This window comes from Calonectris borealis, chromosome 2, assembly GCF_964195595.1.
Source record: "Calonectris borealis chromosome 2, bCalBor7.hap1.2, whole genome shotgun sequence".
Taxonomy (NCBI): domain Eukaryota; kingdom Metazoa; phylum Chordata; class Aves; order Procellariiformes; family Procellariidae; genus Calonectris; species Calonectris borealis.
The window spans coordinates 37,004,616-37,022,549 of record NC_134313.1 but is presented as its reverse complement, the minus strand read 5'-3'; the positions used below and the strand labels follow the sequence as shown (position 1 = coordinate 37,022,549).

The 17,934-nt window shown below is 37.1% G+C and overlaps 1 protein-coding gene across 1 annotated transcript in view; it reads right to left on the bottom strand.

The window, feature by feature from the left end:
- The window catches only part of TRPA1 (transient receptor potential cation channel subfamily A member 1), a 37,845-nt gene extending 20,930 nt beyond the window's left edge, over positions 1-16,915 (bottom strand). The window contains exons 1-10 of the mRNA XM_075140643.1: positions 16,781-16,915; positions 14,474-14,636; positions 12,985-13,160; positions 11,047-11,154; positions 10,520-10,628; positions 10,020-10,165; positions 8,406-8,542; positions 6,093-6,141; positions 2,199-2,298; positions 1,164-1,264 (exon numbers count right to left, since the gene is read on the bottom strand). Of these exons, the coding sequence (XP_074996744.1) occupies positions 1,164-1,264; positions 2,199-2,298; positions 6,093-6,141; positions 8,406-8,542; positions 10,020-10,165; positions 10,520-10,628; positions 11,047-11,154; positions 12,985-13,160; positions 14,474-14,636; positions 16,781-16,900 (1,209 nt within the window). The 5' untranslated portion in view covers positions 16,901-16,915. The remainder of the gene's footprint in view (positions 1-1,163; positions 1,265-2,198; positions 2,299-6,092; positions 6,142-8,405; positions 8,543-10,019; positions 10,166-10,519; positions 10,629-11,046; positions 11,155-12,984; positions 13,161-14,473; positions 14,637-16,780) is intronic.
- Positions 16,916-17,934: the final 1,019 nt, after the last annotated feature.

The window sequence follows — 17,934 nt, the reverse complement described above, 5'->3', positions numbered from 1 at the left end:
GTAAGAAACAAACTTTAGGAAAAGTAAATTTAGCAACAATGAGTGTTTTATGTCTGCTCATTTGTGGGTCATCATTTTTTCAAACAACTACTGTTTGAAGAAGACAGCAGTTTGCCACTCTGCACCCTTATTGCAATCCATCCACAGTACAAGTATAATACAGGAGAGTCGTCTTTGCTGCCATTCAAACATAACACTCACTGCTGTCAGCAGAAGGCTTGTACAGAACATAAGGGCACTCCATACTCCGTATTCAGTAGCAAAACTTCTGCCTGTCAAGAACCATCAGTTCACTAGTTTACAGTGTAATTTTATTTCCCCCATTTCTCTTTCTCATCTTTCCCTGTTTTTTCTCCATACCCTCCATAATATTATCCTGTGTATAGCCTTTCATAAAGCAACTAAAAATCTCCTCCCTGGGTCTGCTCCACTCGTCTGAATTATTAGTATAATCAATAATTAGAAAGTCAATGCAGACAACTGAGAGTTATCACTCTGGTTTAAAACTGATTCTCTAGATCTGCTGAAAAGGGAGGTTAAATCCATTCTGCATTACTAATCAAAGTTGTATACAGATTACAGCAGATGTTGTAAGATCAGTTACACTTGATTCACATTTAAAAGGTTGTTTCTGGAGCTCTGGAGATTAGCAAATCTAACTCTTTCAAGCGAGCTTGGGCTCTAGCAATATGAGTGTTTCACTTCAGCACAGCCAAATACAAATCTATGTTTGAAATCCTTTTTAAAACTAAAGTTTGTTGCAGTCCAGTCCACAGAAAGCACCTGCAGAATATGCTGTAAGCTATTTAAGTCCTAGAGCTTGAATATGAGCATGTCCCCTAGCTTTACTGCATGCAAGCTGGGAAAATAGAAGTGAAAAGTTCTATATTTTATTGCCTACCTCTTGAGCTATTCAATCCCCCAACAGCAAAATAATTTATGGGATTATGTTATTCCTTTGCCTGGCAATAAGAAAACTGTATTATTGGCTTTGAAATATTTTCATGAGAGATACGTACCTCTTCAAACTATTTTCTGTGACACTGGGCAACTTAACAAGTACCACAACTTTTACAAACATTCCAAAATAAAATGGTAGTTGCTTTTTTCTTTACATTTTCTAGTAAGAGTAACAGAAAGACATAAATTGATGCTTACTGTACCTGCAGAAATTTCTCATTCAGATGCTGTAATCCTCCAGGCTGCAATACCGTCAAATGCAAGAAATTCCGACCAAGATGATCTTTTAATGATACATTTGCTCCTAGATAAATATGGAAATAAATACCAGCAACTGCTACTTCAAATACTTCAAAACTGCTGGCCCCTGGCACTAATTGATGATGTTTAAGACAAAGGAACAAATGTTGAACCAATGTGTTTAAAAATTTATAAAGTAACAAACATAATTTCAAGTCAACATTATAGCATATAATTTTACTTACAAAAAAACGCCTACTGACACTCAGATTTCATTGTTATCTCACGTGTGTATGCATTTTGTATTTCATTGCAGCACTAAGATTTATGTGGGGCCCTTATATTCAAAAATACTGAACACCCACAAATCAAGAGGTAATTTAAAGATGCAGATGACCATCTCTTCTAATCTTTTAAAGTTGTAATCTTGTTACAGCTTCAAAACTTATTACAGGGCTTATTAACAAAATCAGTTATATTACTATTAACAAGAGGAAATACAGTAACAATAATTAGCTTGCACCAAAAGTGTGGCAATTGAAAGATATAGCTCAAACATTTTCAAGGTGACTGTGATTATATAAAATCACAGGTAACACTTGAAATATGGGCTTTAACATTTAAAGATTGATTGCTGGTATGAAACATGACTCTGTATAAGTGGTGTATTTACTCCACAGCTCTGCTTACTTTGTGAACTGCTAAGGAACGCAGAGATGGAGTGCCAGTGCCACCTCTACCTTGAGAAGCATGACACATGGCATACACATTTTTCTACAGCGTGTTCACTCTGTATTAAAAGGGTGAAATCATCACACTAATTCTTCCTTCTTACTAAATCTCAGGGGATACCAGTACTGTGCAGCTGTTTAGCTCAGCTGCTTCTGGCTGTATGTTGAAGTGCGGCATTGAAATTCAGAGGAACGTTAGACGCAGAGTTTTAACATGTATGAACCCTGCTCAAAGGAAGTATATAATATGTGTATATTCCTTTTTACCTTTTGAGAGCAGTAAATTCACAATTTTCCATGATGCACAGGAAGTGGCCAACAGAAGCGGGGATCGACCTTCTATGTCAACACTATCAATATTAGCCCCCTGCAATAAAGAATTTCAAGTTTATCATGAATAATGAATAAATGAAATTTTAAAATGGTGCTGCCCTTTTTAAGCATAGCAGAATTACAGGCATTCTTAGTAACTCCAGATGCTCCAGATAACTAGATTCAATAAACACATTACATCTCTATATAAAGATACTATGTTTTCAGACTATCAGCCACAGCCTAGTCATCTATATATATAAATTTAGATGCTTAAATAATAATGGCTTACTTCTAGGTATACTGAATTCACAACTCATGATCTTTTGCTAGGGTACCTTTCCATGCATTTAAATACTCAAAATATATAATTCTAACTTGAAAATACTGGGATTGAAGCTCTGGAAAATACAAAAATTGCAGCCCTTTTGAATGATGTGGTCTTACCTATCAAACAATTACCAGAACATAACCCTTCTGAACCTCCACGCTATATGAATACTGTTCAAGAAGTAATGCATCCAGAGATTAGTATAGTTTGATCTGTATAGCTTGATCTATCTTCATTTTCTAATCTTCATTGTAAGCTATATAAGCCAAGTCAATTTTGACTCTAAAGTAGCTGTATCAACAGTGGCCACATTTGTATTCTCCAAACTCAAGGGTTTTGATAGGACCTTTCTCCTTAGGGGAAGCACGAGGACTGGAATGAGATACTCTCGCAAAAGCCCAGTTTTGCTCTTTTGCCTGTTTTTGCACAAGATGCATATTGCCAGGACAGTATCACTCACTATGATCATATCAGCAAAATACTATGAGCATAAACATATCTATCTAAAAAATCCTGCCAACAAGGGAGTATGAAGATACAAGTAAATGAACCAATGAGATATATGTATATTTTATGATGTTTTAGACATAATTTTTCTAGATATTGAGTTGCAAGTCAAATTGGATGAGTTGAACAAAGTACACAAAAAAATCTGGTTTGTTTCAGATAATATCCAAACATCACTGAAAAAAAAAAATCAATGGAAGTTTTTCCATTAACTTGAATCATCTTTGGGTCCAGTCCTAATTTGAGAGAGAATTAATCATAATCATGAGCAACATTTACTTTCTAGGATGGTAAAACCTGTAACGTAGTAATAAGAAACATTTAATAAATTTACAACGATTACTTTACCACAGAGAACAGGAAGCTTCCAGTGTGTGTTGAGAGTAACACATGCAGGACTCTTTCCCCAGTTACCTTTCTACAAGGTCAGACAACCTCTTAAAAATGTTCTTATTCATCAAAGAAACAGACTTTTTTATCCAAGTGGCTCATTCATTTCAGTGAATACAGGGCAGCAATTTCCAGTTAATAACGCAATTTTAATCACCTTCCCTCCAGCTAAGATCATTGTTCAGCCTTCAGCAAAATGAATTCAGCAGCATTCATCATTATTTATCACAATAAGGAGTAACTTATACATTGCCACATATATTTACCACATTTACGATACAGCTGAATTAAGAGTTTGCAAATTTAGTTTCCGAACTCCTTTTACTTTTGCATTTATATATTAATATACATGAATTAAAGAGACATTAATATAAAAACAGATATTATGCAAATTTTGTAAATATCAATTAGTATTTATACCAATTTAATCTTTCATTTTTCTTTTAGTGAAGACAAAAGCAGCAAAAGGGGAAAAAGGAAGTTCAAAAAAAGAAGCAAGAAAATGTGTAAAATTACCACTTATTTACTTTGAATAAACACATTTCAATAAAATTAACGAAGTAAACTCAGGAAGCACCAGACACTTCAATGCTAAATTGTCCAGTACACAAGAAAAAAAAACACTAAAAGATGCAGGGAAATCGCTAAGATACTAGCAAAATCATGAGAACTTTCTGATGTCTTTATTCTTTATAGTTGTGTACATAACTTGTAAGTACAATCATGCCACTTGCACGCACAAACCAGATATTGTGCACCTGTCAAATGTTACAATGGCCACATTGACATTATTGTTAAAGTCATTATGCTTAAAATGCTTAACTTGCAAACCAATTTGTAAGTAGCATTTCTTTAAAGCTATGAAGTTTTGTAATGTTTAGAAGTTAGGAATAGTGATCTAGATTTCTGTCTTTTGCCTTTCTTTAAGCTTCAGTTAGCCTTCAGTTATGGCAAACCATAGCTGTACACCTCACCAAAACAAGAGCATGTACTCATTGCCATGTTATGTTGAGGCCAAATGTAAAATAGTGAAAAGCTCTGCAAGAAATATCTGTGGAGTTTGATTCTCTGATTTTTGTGTAGCACGTTGACCTACCACTTACAAAATAATCGGTGTAATTTAAATGTAAATAGCATACATTGTGTGCCTGGACAATTCTGTTTAGCATAGTTAATCTTATTTTTTCTATCTAGAAGAGCTAGATGTAACACTGTATCTGTTTACAATGGCTTTTATTTTCAGACAGAAAAAGTATCAAAAATAAGATAAAGGAAGTAATCATTGTAGTGTTAATGTGCATGAAATGTGGGTATTTAATGTATAAAATAAATAAATTTTGTTCTTTATTAAAATCAGAAAGCCATTCTGAACTGGAATTTGCTATTCCTTTTGAACAGTAACATTGCTCCACCTTTTCTTTTTCACCCTCGTGTACACCACAGCATAGGCGATACCTAGTGACCTTGCCAGGAGTCCAAGAGAGCAGGCAGCACAGGTGGTGCATGCCACATCCCACTAACCCCAACTGGCATATTTTGATCCATTCCCAGACAGGGCAAAGGAAAACAGTCCTTAAACTTCAAAACTGACATACTTTATATGGAAAGCCAAAAAAACCCTTAGCATAGATTCTATGAAAGAGGCCAAAATAGTCAAAATGACACTCAAGGAATAAAAGTTTGTTCTTAGCAAATGCAGTGTTAAAGATATTCCCTCTAATACTTTGTGCACACAAGCCTCCACATGCAAAAATTTGTGCCTGTATTTATCAGGTAATAGCTTCTGTAGATAGGTTGTGTTGTCAGACAAGTTTAAGCAGTCAAACCTCACTATTTCACATTGGAATTAAAAATAAGCACAACATCTAGTTCTGACTAAATCCAATCCCTGTAACAGAGTGAGAAAAGCAAAACTGAATGTAGAAGAGAATTTTTCTTAATATAATTGTCATGAAATGAAGTAAAAAGCCTAAACATACATAAAATGGAAAAGAAGTCTGCTGACTTCTGAAAATTTCCTCATCAGAGTGGGGCATATAATGGTTATATAAGACTTGGTTTAATCGGTATAAACGGACGCTTGGAGCATAGCCAGTAGCATCCCTAGTTACATTTCTTCTCTTTCTCCCTCGTAATTATTCAGTGAAGAAATAAAACCAAACTACACAGTGTAAAAAATATTTCTAGATCATGCACAAACTTCAATATATGGCTAGATTGTTCTACCCCAGAACAATCATATGTACATCTTTCAAAGACAGGATTTCTTTCTGGAAAAATCAGATTAAATTCAATGCATATTTAGCATTTATTTCATATTTCATATCTTAAAAGTGAGGATGACTGAGCCAGTTTGTTATATCTGGTAAAAGATGTTTATGAAACCTTTCTGAGTAAGTAAAATGGAAATAAAAATGCAAGTTTTCATCCTCTGTAACTGTAGGATGTTATTATGGAGCCATAACTACCGCTGTACTGTAACTGCCAATTATGCATTATGAAATATATATATCTCTCTAAATAACCTGAGAACACATCCTCCTTTATGAATTTCTCTGTGCAGACCTGTAGTAATAGATAGCAATAATCTCTATAAACACGTTGCTTGATTAAATATTTACCATTGAAATCAAATACTCTGCCAGTTCATAATGATCAAACAATGCTGTCCTGTGGGGAAAAATGCAAAAATACAGTAACATTAGAAAGGACAATGAAGTTTCAAGCCAAAGGGTAGCATTTTTCTCCATTTGCTGCATTTTCTAATATTTTCAAATAAATACATTTTAAAATAAAGAGACAGAGATATACCTTTATTATATAATTCATTTTAATAAATTGTTTCAATTTTTGTCATGGAGTTGTTTTTTTAAACTAAGTTCAGTTCAATTAATACATTGAAAACTCACTGCAGGAAACAAAGACCTCATTGATAGGTCAACAGGCATTATACCACTGATTTTTAACAGAACCAGTCATTTCATATGTCAGATCTTTTGCTGTACCACACAAGGTCAATATAGAATTCCAAAAACTTCCAACTCAGTTTGTTCCAGCCAAACCTAGAGCCTCAAATCCATTTCATTGATCCAATCTTCAAAAGTAACTTGATATATTTTGTGTAATAATGCTAGAAGGGGGTTAAAATGGCAATGACTTAACTAAACATCTATTCTGACTGTGGCAGGCAAGTCTACTTGAAAAAGTATGAAAAAATATATTATACTGATATAAATTGTGATGACATTTATTAATTTTCTAAAAATATTTTAAAGCTCTCTATACACATGAAAAATTCTCAGGTTTTATTCTACAATAAGACATTGAATTATATATGGTAGGAAAAAAATGGTCAAAGCAGGAAGCATAGCACAGTTAATACACACACTCTAAATGTTTTTAGAAGTCAGACCCCTATTAAATATTTTGACTCAATGAGCAACAGAGAAGGACAGTTCCAAGGTGGTACTGTATCTCAAAGATAACAGTTCCCTTAGCATTATAAGAGGTAATAACACAGGGTGTACTATAGTTAGAACTGATTACTCAAAAGACCTATTTTAAAAATCATGTCATGGTTCCAAATAAGTATTATCTATAGCAGATCCCTCCAGCCAGGCATAAATACTGAATGCTCCACACACACTCAAAATAAATTCCAAGGTGCCTGAAGAGAGAGCAAAGTCATTTTATAAAATATTTAGATGGAAACATGACAGTAGGAATGTGAATGAATCAAGTCCTGCCTATGCTTCACTGCTCCTTCACTTCTCAACAAGTTAACGTTCCTATTCAGTTTATTTATATTCTGAGAGATTTGGGTGATTTTCTACCTTTCTGATGATTTTGATAATTTTTTTTCCTGTTTCACAGTCATGGGGAGTAAGAGAGTGTCATTCTTTTTCCAAGCTTTTTCCAAGGACAATCATTTTTATGGACATGACAGTCAGTTATCTATTAAGTAGTATGTTGTGTCTGCACAATTTTCTTTGGTGTTCTGTCATCACTTTGTCTTCAATAGTGTTCTCTCGCAGTAGCATTTCGAAGTGTACCCAAACCTTATCTTAACTTTACAACACACTCCCCTTTTAATTTCTTCAATTATCTTGGAATCATTCCACTTTATACTGTGTCCAAAGAACAATCATCTCTACTATCTCTGACTTTCTACCAATTACTTCATACTGTAAAACTCCTTGTAGAATAACACTGTAAAATTATTACACTTAAATGCAGTGAGACATATCCTTCTTGCAAAAATGTATAGATGGGAAAATATACTATCTTCCATAGAGTTGGTAGCCAGCACATTTAACTAAGCGTCTTTCTGCTACAGAAGACTGAGGAAATTTCTCCACAGTCTGGTGCTCTTGTTTCAAATGGACTGTAAAAGACTAGAAGTCTAGAGGATTATTACATACACAAATGCCATCTGCAACTTTGTAATCATAGGAAAGTGTACCAACATCTACTTGCAGCTGATCAGGTATAAGATAATTTTTTAGGGGGAAAAAAAAGTATTTTTTTAAACTGTTTATATTTTTTTCATTCATTTTCTGGAGAACATAACCCCATTAGATGAGGGCATTTGTTCCACAACCTCAGAAGCTGTTAACAATTCCATAAACTTGTTCACCTACTACTTTACTGAAGTAAATTTTCAATACAAACTGTTAGTGACCATTTCTTTACATGGTTCCAAGGTAACTGGAACTGCTTTGATTTTGATATCAGCACCAAAATCTTTAACATTCTGACCAAATTACTGACTCTCTCATACTGTACTAAAACCATCCCCCATCCCATGGAGAAGTTCCAAACCATGTGGAAGGATGTTCCAAAGTATGCTATATAAAGTACAATTGGATGCTGAGAATAACTAAGAATATCACGGCTCACAATTTATAGTGAAGTCTGGCAGAGCAGTCTCCTACCTGTGAAGCAATGTTTCCTTATTCCCATCTACAGCATCAATAATGGATTCCTCACCAGCATAGGATGACATCATTAACTTTACAATCTCAGTTGCTCCTTGAGTGGCAGCAAAATGAAGTGCTGTGCATTTTTCATTCTGACAATGGGAAAATAAAACAACACTTAAATATTTAAACCCCAACAACCTAACCTCCAACCTATTAAACACACTAGTGATCTAGCCCAGGATTCGTAATTCCTAAATGCCTAAATTTCTATGCAAGTAATGAAACTTTAGTCTTTAACAACAGTAGCGGAACTCTAAAGAGATCTTAAAGACCAGAAAAGACTAAAGAGATAGTTTTAAAGGATAACTACGAAGCTTCTTATTCTATGCCAAGTCCCTAAAATATGAGCTAATTACACTCAATAATCTTTTATAGTTGAATTAATAAACAGACACACAGAACACCCTTTAATACAAGAGACGAAGCAAAGGAAAACTACAGAATACCATAGGTAGAGCAGTACAAATGAATAAGCAAACAAATGTGCCTGTATAATACAGAAAATGCATTATTTTAAAATGTTTTCGACTTCCTTAAATGGAATCTTCCTTAGATGTCATTCTTAAAATTTTCTGCAGGTTAAAAATAACTTGGTGTAATATGTTATTAAATTATTATAAGCTAGACAGGCATAAAATTTTTAAGCAGTAAATAAATGATTAGAACAAGATTTGCCAAAACAGGATTTCATTTAGCTAGATGGGACAAACTAGCTTTGATACACGCCTGAGGGTTTTGACTTTCTGCTTTTTAGAACAGGAACATTTCAGTGAATGCATTGGAATGGGCTTTTCCACAATGCCATAAGCATTCTCAAAACAGTCTTACCCATCACAAAATCAGCAGCATAAATCACCTCATTCAAAAGCTGTGTGTTCAAAGAACCAAACCAATAAAAGAAGGCTAAACGATGTTTATCTTTGCTCTCATGAGTTGATTTGAGCCTTGCAAACAATTTGATTAATGATAGATATCTTCAGAAATGTTTATTCATCATGAAGCTGGGCACAGGCCCTTACACCAACAGTATCATGGTAGCAGCAGTAGTATCACAAATTTGTGCTTGCTTACAAAGAATATACTGTAACGGCCAGGGCAAGGCTGAGGATAAACGAAAATGATGAGAAAGGGTCAGATCAAGGATCCCATTTCTGAGACCCGTCGATAGCAGGTGCATAGTAAAGAGTTTGTGGAGAAGGGCATACCATTCTCCAGAGTGCTCTCCCAGACTCCATCTGTTTATGACTCCAAGGACTTCCTGAGCCAGAGGGGATGTCATTGTATGCAGTAGCTGAGGACTGATTTTTCTTCTATGGATCTGCTCAAATGCATTTTGAATCCATGCAAACTTTTCATAGCCACAATTTCCTATGTAACTTGTGTAAAGAAACCTGCCATTTTGCCTGATTTGAACTAGAGACTTGTTTTCATCTGTTGCTCCCTAGGTTTTGCATTGGAAGAGACAATGAGCAATGATTATCTGCTCATCTTTTTTTTGTACCACTTAGAGATTTAGAGATATATAGGTTTTATCAAAATTATATTTCGTTCCATTTGAAGTTTTACCTGTTTTAGATCAATTTGGGCTCCAAATTCAATGCACATTTTAATCATTTCAAGGTCCCCACTTTGAACTGCCAAATGAAGTGGACTGCACTTTCCATTATTGGTAAAATTGATGTGGGTTTTAGCAGAGTGACCCAATTCTTCACCTGAGAAATGAAAATAGAAATTTTTTATGCGAGAAAGATAACAGAAGCTACCAAGGCTTTCAAAACAAGTATATTAACTGTGGAATAATATTCTCTCCCTCAAAATATGAATCTTTCACATCTATCATTAAACAATGGATGGGCACACATTTAGGAAAGCAGTTAAGCTGCTGCTGCAATCCTACAAAAGTTACTAGCATGAATTGCCCATAGGAATAATTGCATTAACTTCTTGTAAGTTCAATCACAGTTATAAGTGCTTGTTTGCACAGTTCTTGGAGAATTAAAGCAGTAAATTGGTAATGTTACTATAAATAATAAACCTTACTGACTGCTTGGGAATAATGTATTTACCTTTTTTTAAAAGAATTTCCATACATGTTTTTGCACCTGAAAATGCAGCTGCATGGATAGGCATACATCCCGTTTTGTTGGGTTTACATATTTTCCCTCCATTTTCAATCTGAAAAATAATGTCTGGATATAGCTTAGTGACATACAGAAAATTCTGACTAATGAACATACTATTACAGGTATTGTCTCCTGGGTAGCTGTCTCCTTTTTTTATGCTGTATATGCATTGTGAAGTTTATATACAAATATCTTTTGCATGTTATATCCATACATCTATACATACATGTGCTTCATTTTGTGTTCTGATGACCTTCAAAATTAATTTAAGTTTTTTCTGTTTGCCACTCAGATATATTTATATATGCTCTTAAAAGATGAAAGTTTGTTAGTAACCTATGCAAAGTAATTTGAATATTAGGTCCATGATTAACCTTCCTCCAATGAACAAAGACAGAACACAGGAACAGAATAACACTGCATCAGGGTAAACAGAATCACACCAAAAGATGATAGATAATTATACCTACCAGGAGTGTCAGTGCTTCAGGATTATCCTTGTAACATGCTACAATTATAGGTGTGTTCCCTGCTTCACCTTCCAAATTAACATCTGTACTGCTATGCTGGACTAAAATCTAAATGTTTAAGAAAACATTCAGTCAACCATAAGCCAAATACAACAACAAAGGCCTGTTCCATTACTTTTGTTGTTTACCACCCATAGCACTCTTGCGACTCATTCTTTTTGCATGCCAACAGCCCACAATGCACAGGCAGAGGAGGGACAAAATTAGGGAGAATGTAAAAATATGTGGGTGAAAAATGCAGGTGAGAACAGACAAAGAAAAGTAAAATTCTTTACAGCAGACAGCTGGGTAACTAGAATAAACACTGCACATAGCTGCAGAGTATCTTAAAGTTTTATTTAACAATTTCTCCGATCCTGGGAGAAAATCTTTTCTGAAGCAGATTGCAGATGGGGATTTTCAACTGAAGTTTGTTATAATGTCTTGTAATATTCTATATTCCCTGGAAAGTTGCAATGCTATAGATGCTGCTCGATTAGGCACCTATTGGACAATTATATAAGATCAAGGGAGACAGGACTTGATGAAAACAGGGATCCTTCCAGTCCCGAATTCCTGCTTCAGTCCCTATGTTAACAGCTAACACTGAGCTATCAGTGTCACCAAGTACCTCTATGACTGCTTCCAGCATTTTTTGAGAAGCAAAGGATCTGGAAATGATAAAGACCATACTGCACCACATATTTATTCCTCTATCTACATATTTATTTTATTGTCTTTCAATAATTCCAATGAATTTTTCTGTACTGGAGGAACTGGCACATTTTAATCACTCTCAGGCAATTTGACAATAGAAACCAAAGGAGAATTGAATAAACAATGAATAAACATGAATAAACAATGAATAAACAACAAAGTGGGGAAAAAATGAGAGCACATATTTAGTCAAGAGCAGAGCTGTAAAATAACCCAAACCCACAACTTGATACAAAGCCCATTTTAAAAATGTCGTTGTATTTCAGATTTTATTAATTCATAATAAATAAGATTTTGTAAAAGATGTGAGGACACTGAAATATTTTAGCACTGAAAATCTCTAAAGGATTTTAAGTCTTGAAAACAGGAATATGTTTTTCTTTTGTTTGGATGAACTAGAAAAAGAGACAACTTTAAAGGGAAAAGCAAGTGATGTGGTGTTAAGGTTGTATTCACCCAGTAAATTCAAGAACTTTACAAATTCTAAAATTCTATCCAAATGCCGCATATGGAGTGAAAACATTCTCATTGCACTTAGACAAATGATGAAAAAATTATGCTGCTTAAAATCTCAGTGCTGTTGCTATTTTACAAGGTTCAAAATGGACACCTTAGTAATTTCTTCACAATATATTTTTGTGATCTTTAATTGCAGCTTTAGTTCTGCTATTATTCAAATGATTATTACAATGTTGGTTTTAAGACCTGTGTTTTCTGACTAATTTTAACCCAGGTTTCATAAAAAAAATACACCAGTTTCAAGAAAATTTTATACTTCTATGAGTCCCCCCTATACAATTGTAAAAAAAAAAAAAAAAAAAATCAGAACATAAACATTTAAAATAACACATGCCTACATGAAATCTTAGTGTTAAAAAGAACTTTTAAAGAAAATTCCTTGTGTTTGGAAAATTTAAAATAATTCTCCATGAAACATAATGACTACTTTCATAGCACAAATTTCAGTATTTATGTAAATCAGTAAGTTACTTTTTACTTGCTATGCTAAGAAGACACAAACATTCTATAAGCATGATATGTTACACATCCTGCTCGCTAAACAAAGCATACGAGGAGATACATATAGACATAAACGTATATAAACAAGGTCTTGGTGTTTTGCACACAGTTGCTGTTGAGCTACTTATCAAGTCTGTATATTTATGTGGACTTTAGACTTACCTTAACAATTTCATTATGCAGGGACTGCACGGCCATATGCAAAGGTGCCATCATATTGGAGTTGAGAATGTTTGGATTGGCTCCTCTGCTGAGAAGCAAACTAACACTTTCAACCTGGTTTTTCTTTGTGGCCCAGTGCAGTGGAGTATTTCCAGAAGAATCCATCACATTTAATACTAGGTCAAAGGAGAGAAACCAAACCAAAACCAAAGCAAAACCATCAAATGTTCTGATCGCACTGGGAAAAAAAAAAGTATCTTCAAAGGAGGTTTAGGTCTGTGCTACTGCATTTCTTTGAAGAGAAAAAGGGAAAGACTGCATATCAGGCAGTGCATTGCGTTAAATTGATTAAATATTGTGCTGAATACACGGTATTGATTAGAGAGATGGGAGGGGTGAAACACCTGTCTTTTTCTTGCCCGTTATTATATATCTTTTTTCTCCCCCCTAGAGTTACTTGATTTCCCCCTTTCCTTGCCTCTTCTCTTTCCTATCTTATTTGACTTTGCAGTTATTTCTTTAGAGGCTGCACAGAACAAGCCAATGTGAATAAGTAAAATAATAATTTTTATTATTATTTTATAATAATAAAAACAAGTGATAATAAACAAGTGCTTGCAAATTGTACGAAGATTAAAGACCATATCTATTCTGATTCACTTAAGAACACAGAAGTAAATCAATTCATGCCAGTTATAAAACTGGTCTGTTCTACACATATATTTTGAGCTTCAAAATTGTAAATAAACTTCAACAAATATTCTAAAAAGTTAAGACAAAAATTATATGCTGAAAAGAAAAAGAATATATTTCAGCCAGAATAATCTAAAATTAGATTGGCCATCATTAGGTGAAAAAATTAGCTTTTCAGGGCCATTGTATGTTTGCTCAGCAACCCACAGTCTATCAGTGGAGTCCTATGTAGTTCACAATGCTTATTAATAACTACTAAACAACACCTTTTACACAGAGTGTTTTTCCATCATTCAAGTTCCCATGTTTTCCTACTTACCACTTCTTCCCTAAATTTCTTTAGATAGCCTATCTCATCAAATGTTTATTCTTCCCCACTATTAAGTAAACAAGTTGGATGACAACTTGAATGACAAGTATAAGAAACCAAATTAATTCTCTTTTACATTTCCAGAATTATAAATGTAACAAAGGACACATAATATAAATAAGGAAGACAAAAAGTCAGGCCTACTGTACTTCACTGCAGTTTTCTTTTTCATATCTGAAGACTGTAAACCTGAGTCCCCAAAATAAGATACATCAATTTACTGCATTAGAGAGAAAACAGTCCTAACATAACAAGGGTGACCCAAACCACACCCGAGACACTGGAAACTGGCAGACAGTTTGAACTATATTTAAATCTATAAATGTAGGTAACACATACCAGTTCTGTTTCAGTTGGGTAACAAACACTTTGATTATTGAACTTGTTTATTCTGTTAAATAAAATAGCTCATAAAATGTGTGTTACCTTCACAGGAAGAATCGTCTATGATCAGCTGCATTAATTCTATTTGACCTCCTTCTGCAGCATGATGCAGTGGGGTGGCATTTAATTCATCCACTTTGGTAAGCCCAGAACGATTCTTCTTAATGAAGCTCCGTAGCCTACAGGCACTTCCATCTGAAATCACCTATTTTGGACACAAATTTTGTCATTTTATCATTCTCCTAATAGGCAAGATGTTAGCAATGCTATAATGAGTTACTGTGGGCATGTTACCACTCAGTAATTCTCTCCCAACTCTTTAGTTTTATACAGAAGTACACACATCCTGATCAGATTGAGTCAACAGTGAAACTGAGATTGATTTGATTGATTGCAAAATCAGACCCAGATGAGAAACAGTGCAAAATTAACAAAAATGGAAATTATCTTGAATACATTATTTTGCCTTCTGTAGTGAGCTCAAGATCCTCCCTCCACCATGGAAAACGACAAACAAGCAAATTCATCACTTACTGTTTTATACTCTCTTCAGCTATGGCCATATCAAATGAATTCAACAGAGAGGAAAAAACAATAATCTTGATAAATTCGTTTTCTAGATCTTTCTACAGAGACTGATATTACATCCTGGGCTTTCAAGTTCAGCCATTGGTTTCTCTGATGTTCTTTACGTCAGAGCAACCAATAAATTCTTTATTCTCAGTCTAAAACAACCCAGCATCTTCACAGTGTAATACAATAAAACCTGTTCCAACAGCTCAGCCCTCTGACACCTTGATACCTCCCTGGTACTGTGGTTTAGCAACCAAAGCCCTCTATGGAAACCCTGCTGATTCTTACTTTATGGTGTTCTCCAAATATTTTTGTTAGAGTGTTTCAAAACCCATACTTGTATATGAAGACAAGTGATAGAAAAAAATGATTGCAGTAGAATGGGCAGGAATTTAAAAACAAGTTATTAAAAAATTAAAAGGCAATAAAAAAGAAAAACAATTCAACAAAATTGGGAGGAAAAAAAAAAAGAGAAAAATGCATATCAAAAGTCATGCAAACCTTCCCACAGATGTGTAAACAAGAAAAGGGTAAAAAAAGGAAATCCCCTAAAATCACCACATTTTGCCACTCTTTATATTGAAATTTTTTGTCAATGGAAGACAAAATGTGGCTGAAATGTGGCACGATGATAATTTCTACCAACAAAAGTAAGATTTTTCAGTCAATACTGCAGTGTTTCATTAACAAAATAGGAAAGGAAGAAATCAGTTAGGTGTTCTCAGTACTTCGGTTGGTTCAAAATGGCAAAGCAAGCAGCTCCTTTGCACTTTGAACAGCTCTGTAGCGGCACCCACCAGAGTGACAAGCCATGTTACGCTGAAGAGGTGTTGCTCAGGACTACAGCTAGCACACACAAAACAAATCTGGAAATGATCTCAAGAGGTCTTTAAACCCATACACATACTTTGTCAAATTTGTTTAGGCTGCTCTTAAAAATCTCCAAAGTTACCCAAGTCATTCGTCCCGTAAGCAACCTCTTCCTCTGCTGAATTATTCTTACCATTGAAAAAGGCTTCCCTAACGTTTGGCCTGGGTCTCCCTAGCAGCAATATAAATGCATCACTTCTTGTCCTACTCCCCATGGAAAAGGGAAGAGGTTATACCCTTCCTGGCAGCAATTTTGCATTTGTTGGTGTGCCGCTGGTTCCCTTTCCCTTTGTAATAGTTCCAGTACTTCTAAACCTTCCTTTTGGGACACTTTTGCTAGGTGGTCTACTCATTCCCATCACGGCCTCTAAGAGGCGGGCTCTTTCTGGGGAGCCGTGCCCAGGGGGAATGCGAGCCCCACAGCAGCCTCCTGCCGCCCACCACCCGCCCCTGCCACCCCGCATCCTCCTTTGCCTGCTCCCCTCCTGTGTTCCCGCTCACCCCAGTCCAGGCTTGGCCACACAACGCCACAGCCTCCTGTGCCTTCAGGCCCCATGGCCAGGGCGGCTCCCAGCCTGTCTCCCACCCCTCACAGCTCTTCCCCCATGGCTCTGCTGAGGAGTGAGGGGAAACGGCCTCCTGGAGGAAAGGGTCTTTGGGAAGTGACCAACGCCAAGCCCGCACAGCTGCCTCCAGAGCCCCCACCTCACCCTCGCCCACCTCACCCTCCACCTTCATCCCTCCTTGCCCCAATGCCCTCACACAAGCCCCAGTCTTGGGTGCCATCTTGTCCCAATCCGGCCTCGGTGCCTCTGGCAGCTCGGCTGCCCGAGGCTGTCCCCTCACACTCGCACCCACCACCCAGCCCTCGGGACGCCCACCTCCTCCGCGCCCCTCCGCACGCACCTTGAAGACATCCTGCGAGGCGACGGAGGCGGCATCCGCCTCGCAGACGACGCCCTGGTAGGCGCTGGAGGCGGCCGCCTTCTCCCGCGACTGGCAGAGCCGCAGCAGAGAGCGCTTCATGGCGCCCGCCCGCCCGGCTACGAGCAGCGCCCGCCCCGGAGACCTGCGGGGTGAAAGACCGAGTGACGGCCGGTGCCGAGGCCGCGCCCGGCCACGCCGCCGAAGCGGCGGCGGCAGGAGGCGGGGAAAGCGGGCGGGGGCGCTCCCGCCGCTGCCCCCGGCAGGGCGAGCGGCTCCCCCCGGGGCGGGCACCCCGCCGGGCGGCTCCCCCCGCCAAAAGGCAGGTCCCGGGCGGTCCCCGGGGGCGCGAAACCGGTCAGGCTCTGCGTAGCGCCCGTAGTGCAACCCGTGAGGAGAAAAGCCGTCCTGCCCGCGCTAGGTGCCGGCGGGCGGACGGGCAGTGCTGCTGCGGTGGCCAGGGGGCTGGTCTACACCGGCCTCGCAACTATAAAATCGTTAGTTGAGTTTTCTACGATTGACTTCTCGGCATTTACTTCGTAGTCACAACATTTTCTTGTGGAATTTGTTCTACCAGAATTGTTTACTTTTGGAGCAGCGTAGGAAAGCTATAGCAAGTGTATAGAAAGAAGCAGCACAAAGCGTTTCAAAGGGTTAATTACTAAAGCGACTTTAACTGAGTCATTCTTGCCGAGTCTTTAACGGAAACATTTGTAAGTCGGAGAACTCACAGTTCACTTAACGTGATAAGAACAGTCCTACCAAAGGTCGGGTAGCGGCCGGGGCAGACGCTTCGGAAAAGCAATGGGAGGCATACGGGATGACTTTTTGCCTGTATGTTCATGGTTTACGGCAATCGGCAGCGTCAGGACTGCCAGAACCAGGTGTCGCATCCAGCCCAGCCTGTTTAATAGCCGTCAGCTGGCAATTCTCCATTACTTTGCTCATGCCCTTTCTGAACCCTTTTTATACTGTCCGTGCCACAACATCCTGTGGCAGTAAGTGCCATAATTTCATTATGCATCTGTGAAAAATGCTTTCTTTTACCACTAGCTTCACTTAGTGCTCCCTAGTGTTTTTATTTTGACAAATGGAGAGTTTTTCCACATTTTTTTATCCTTGTTCTCATAATTTCA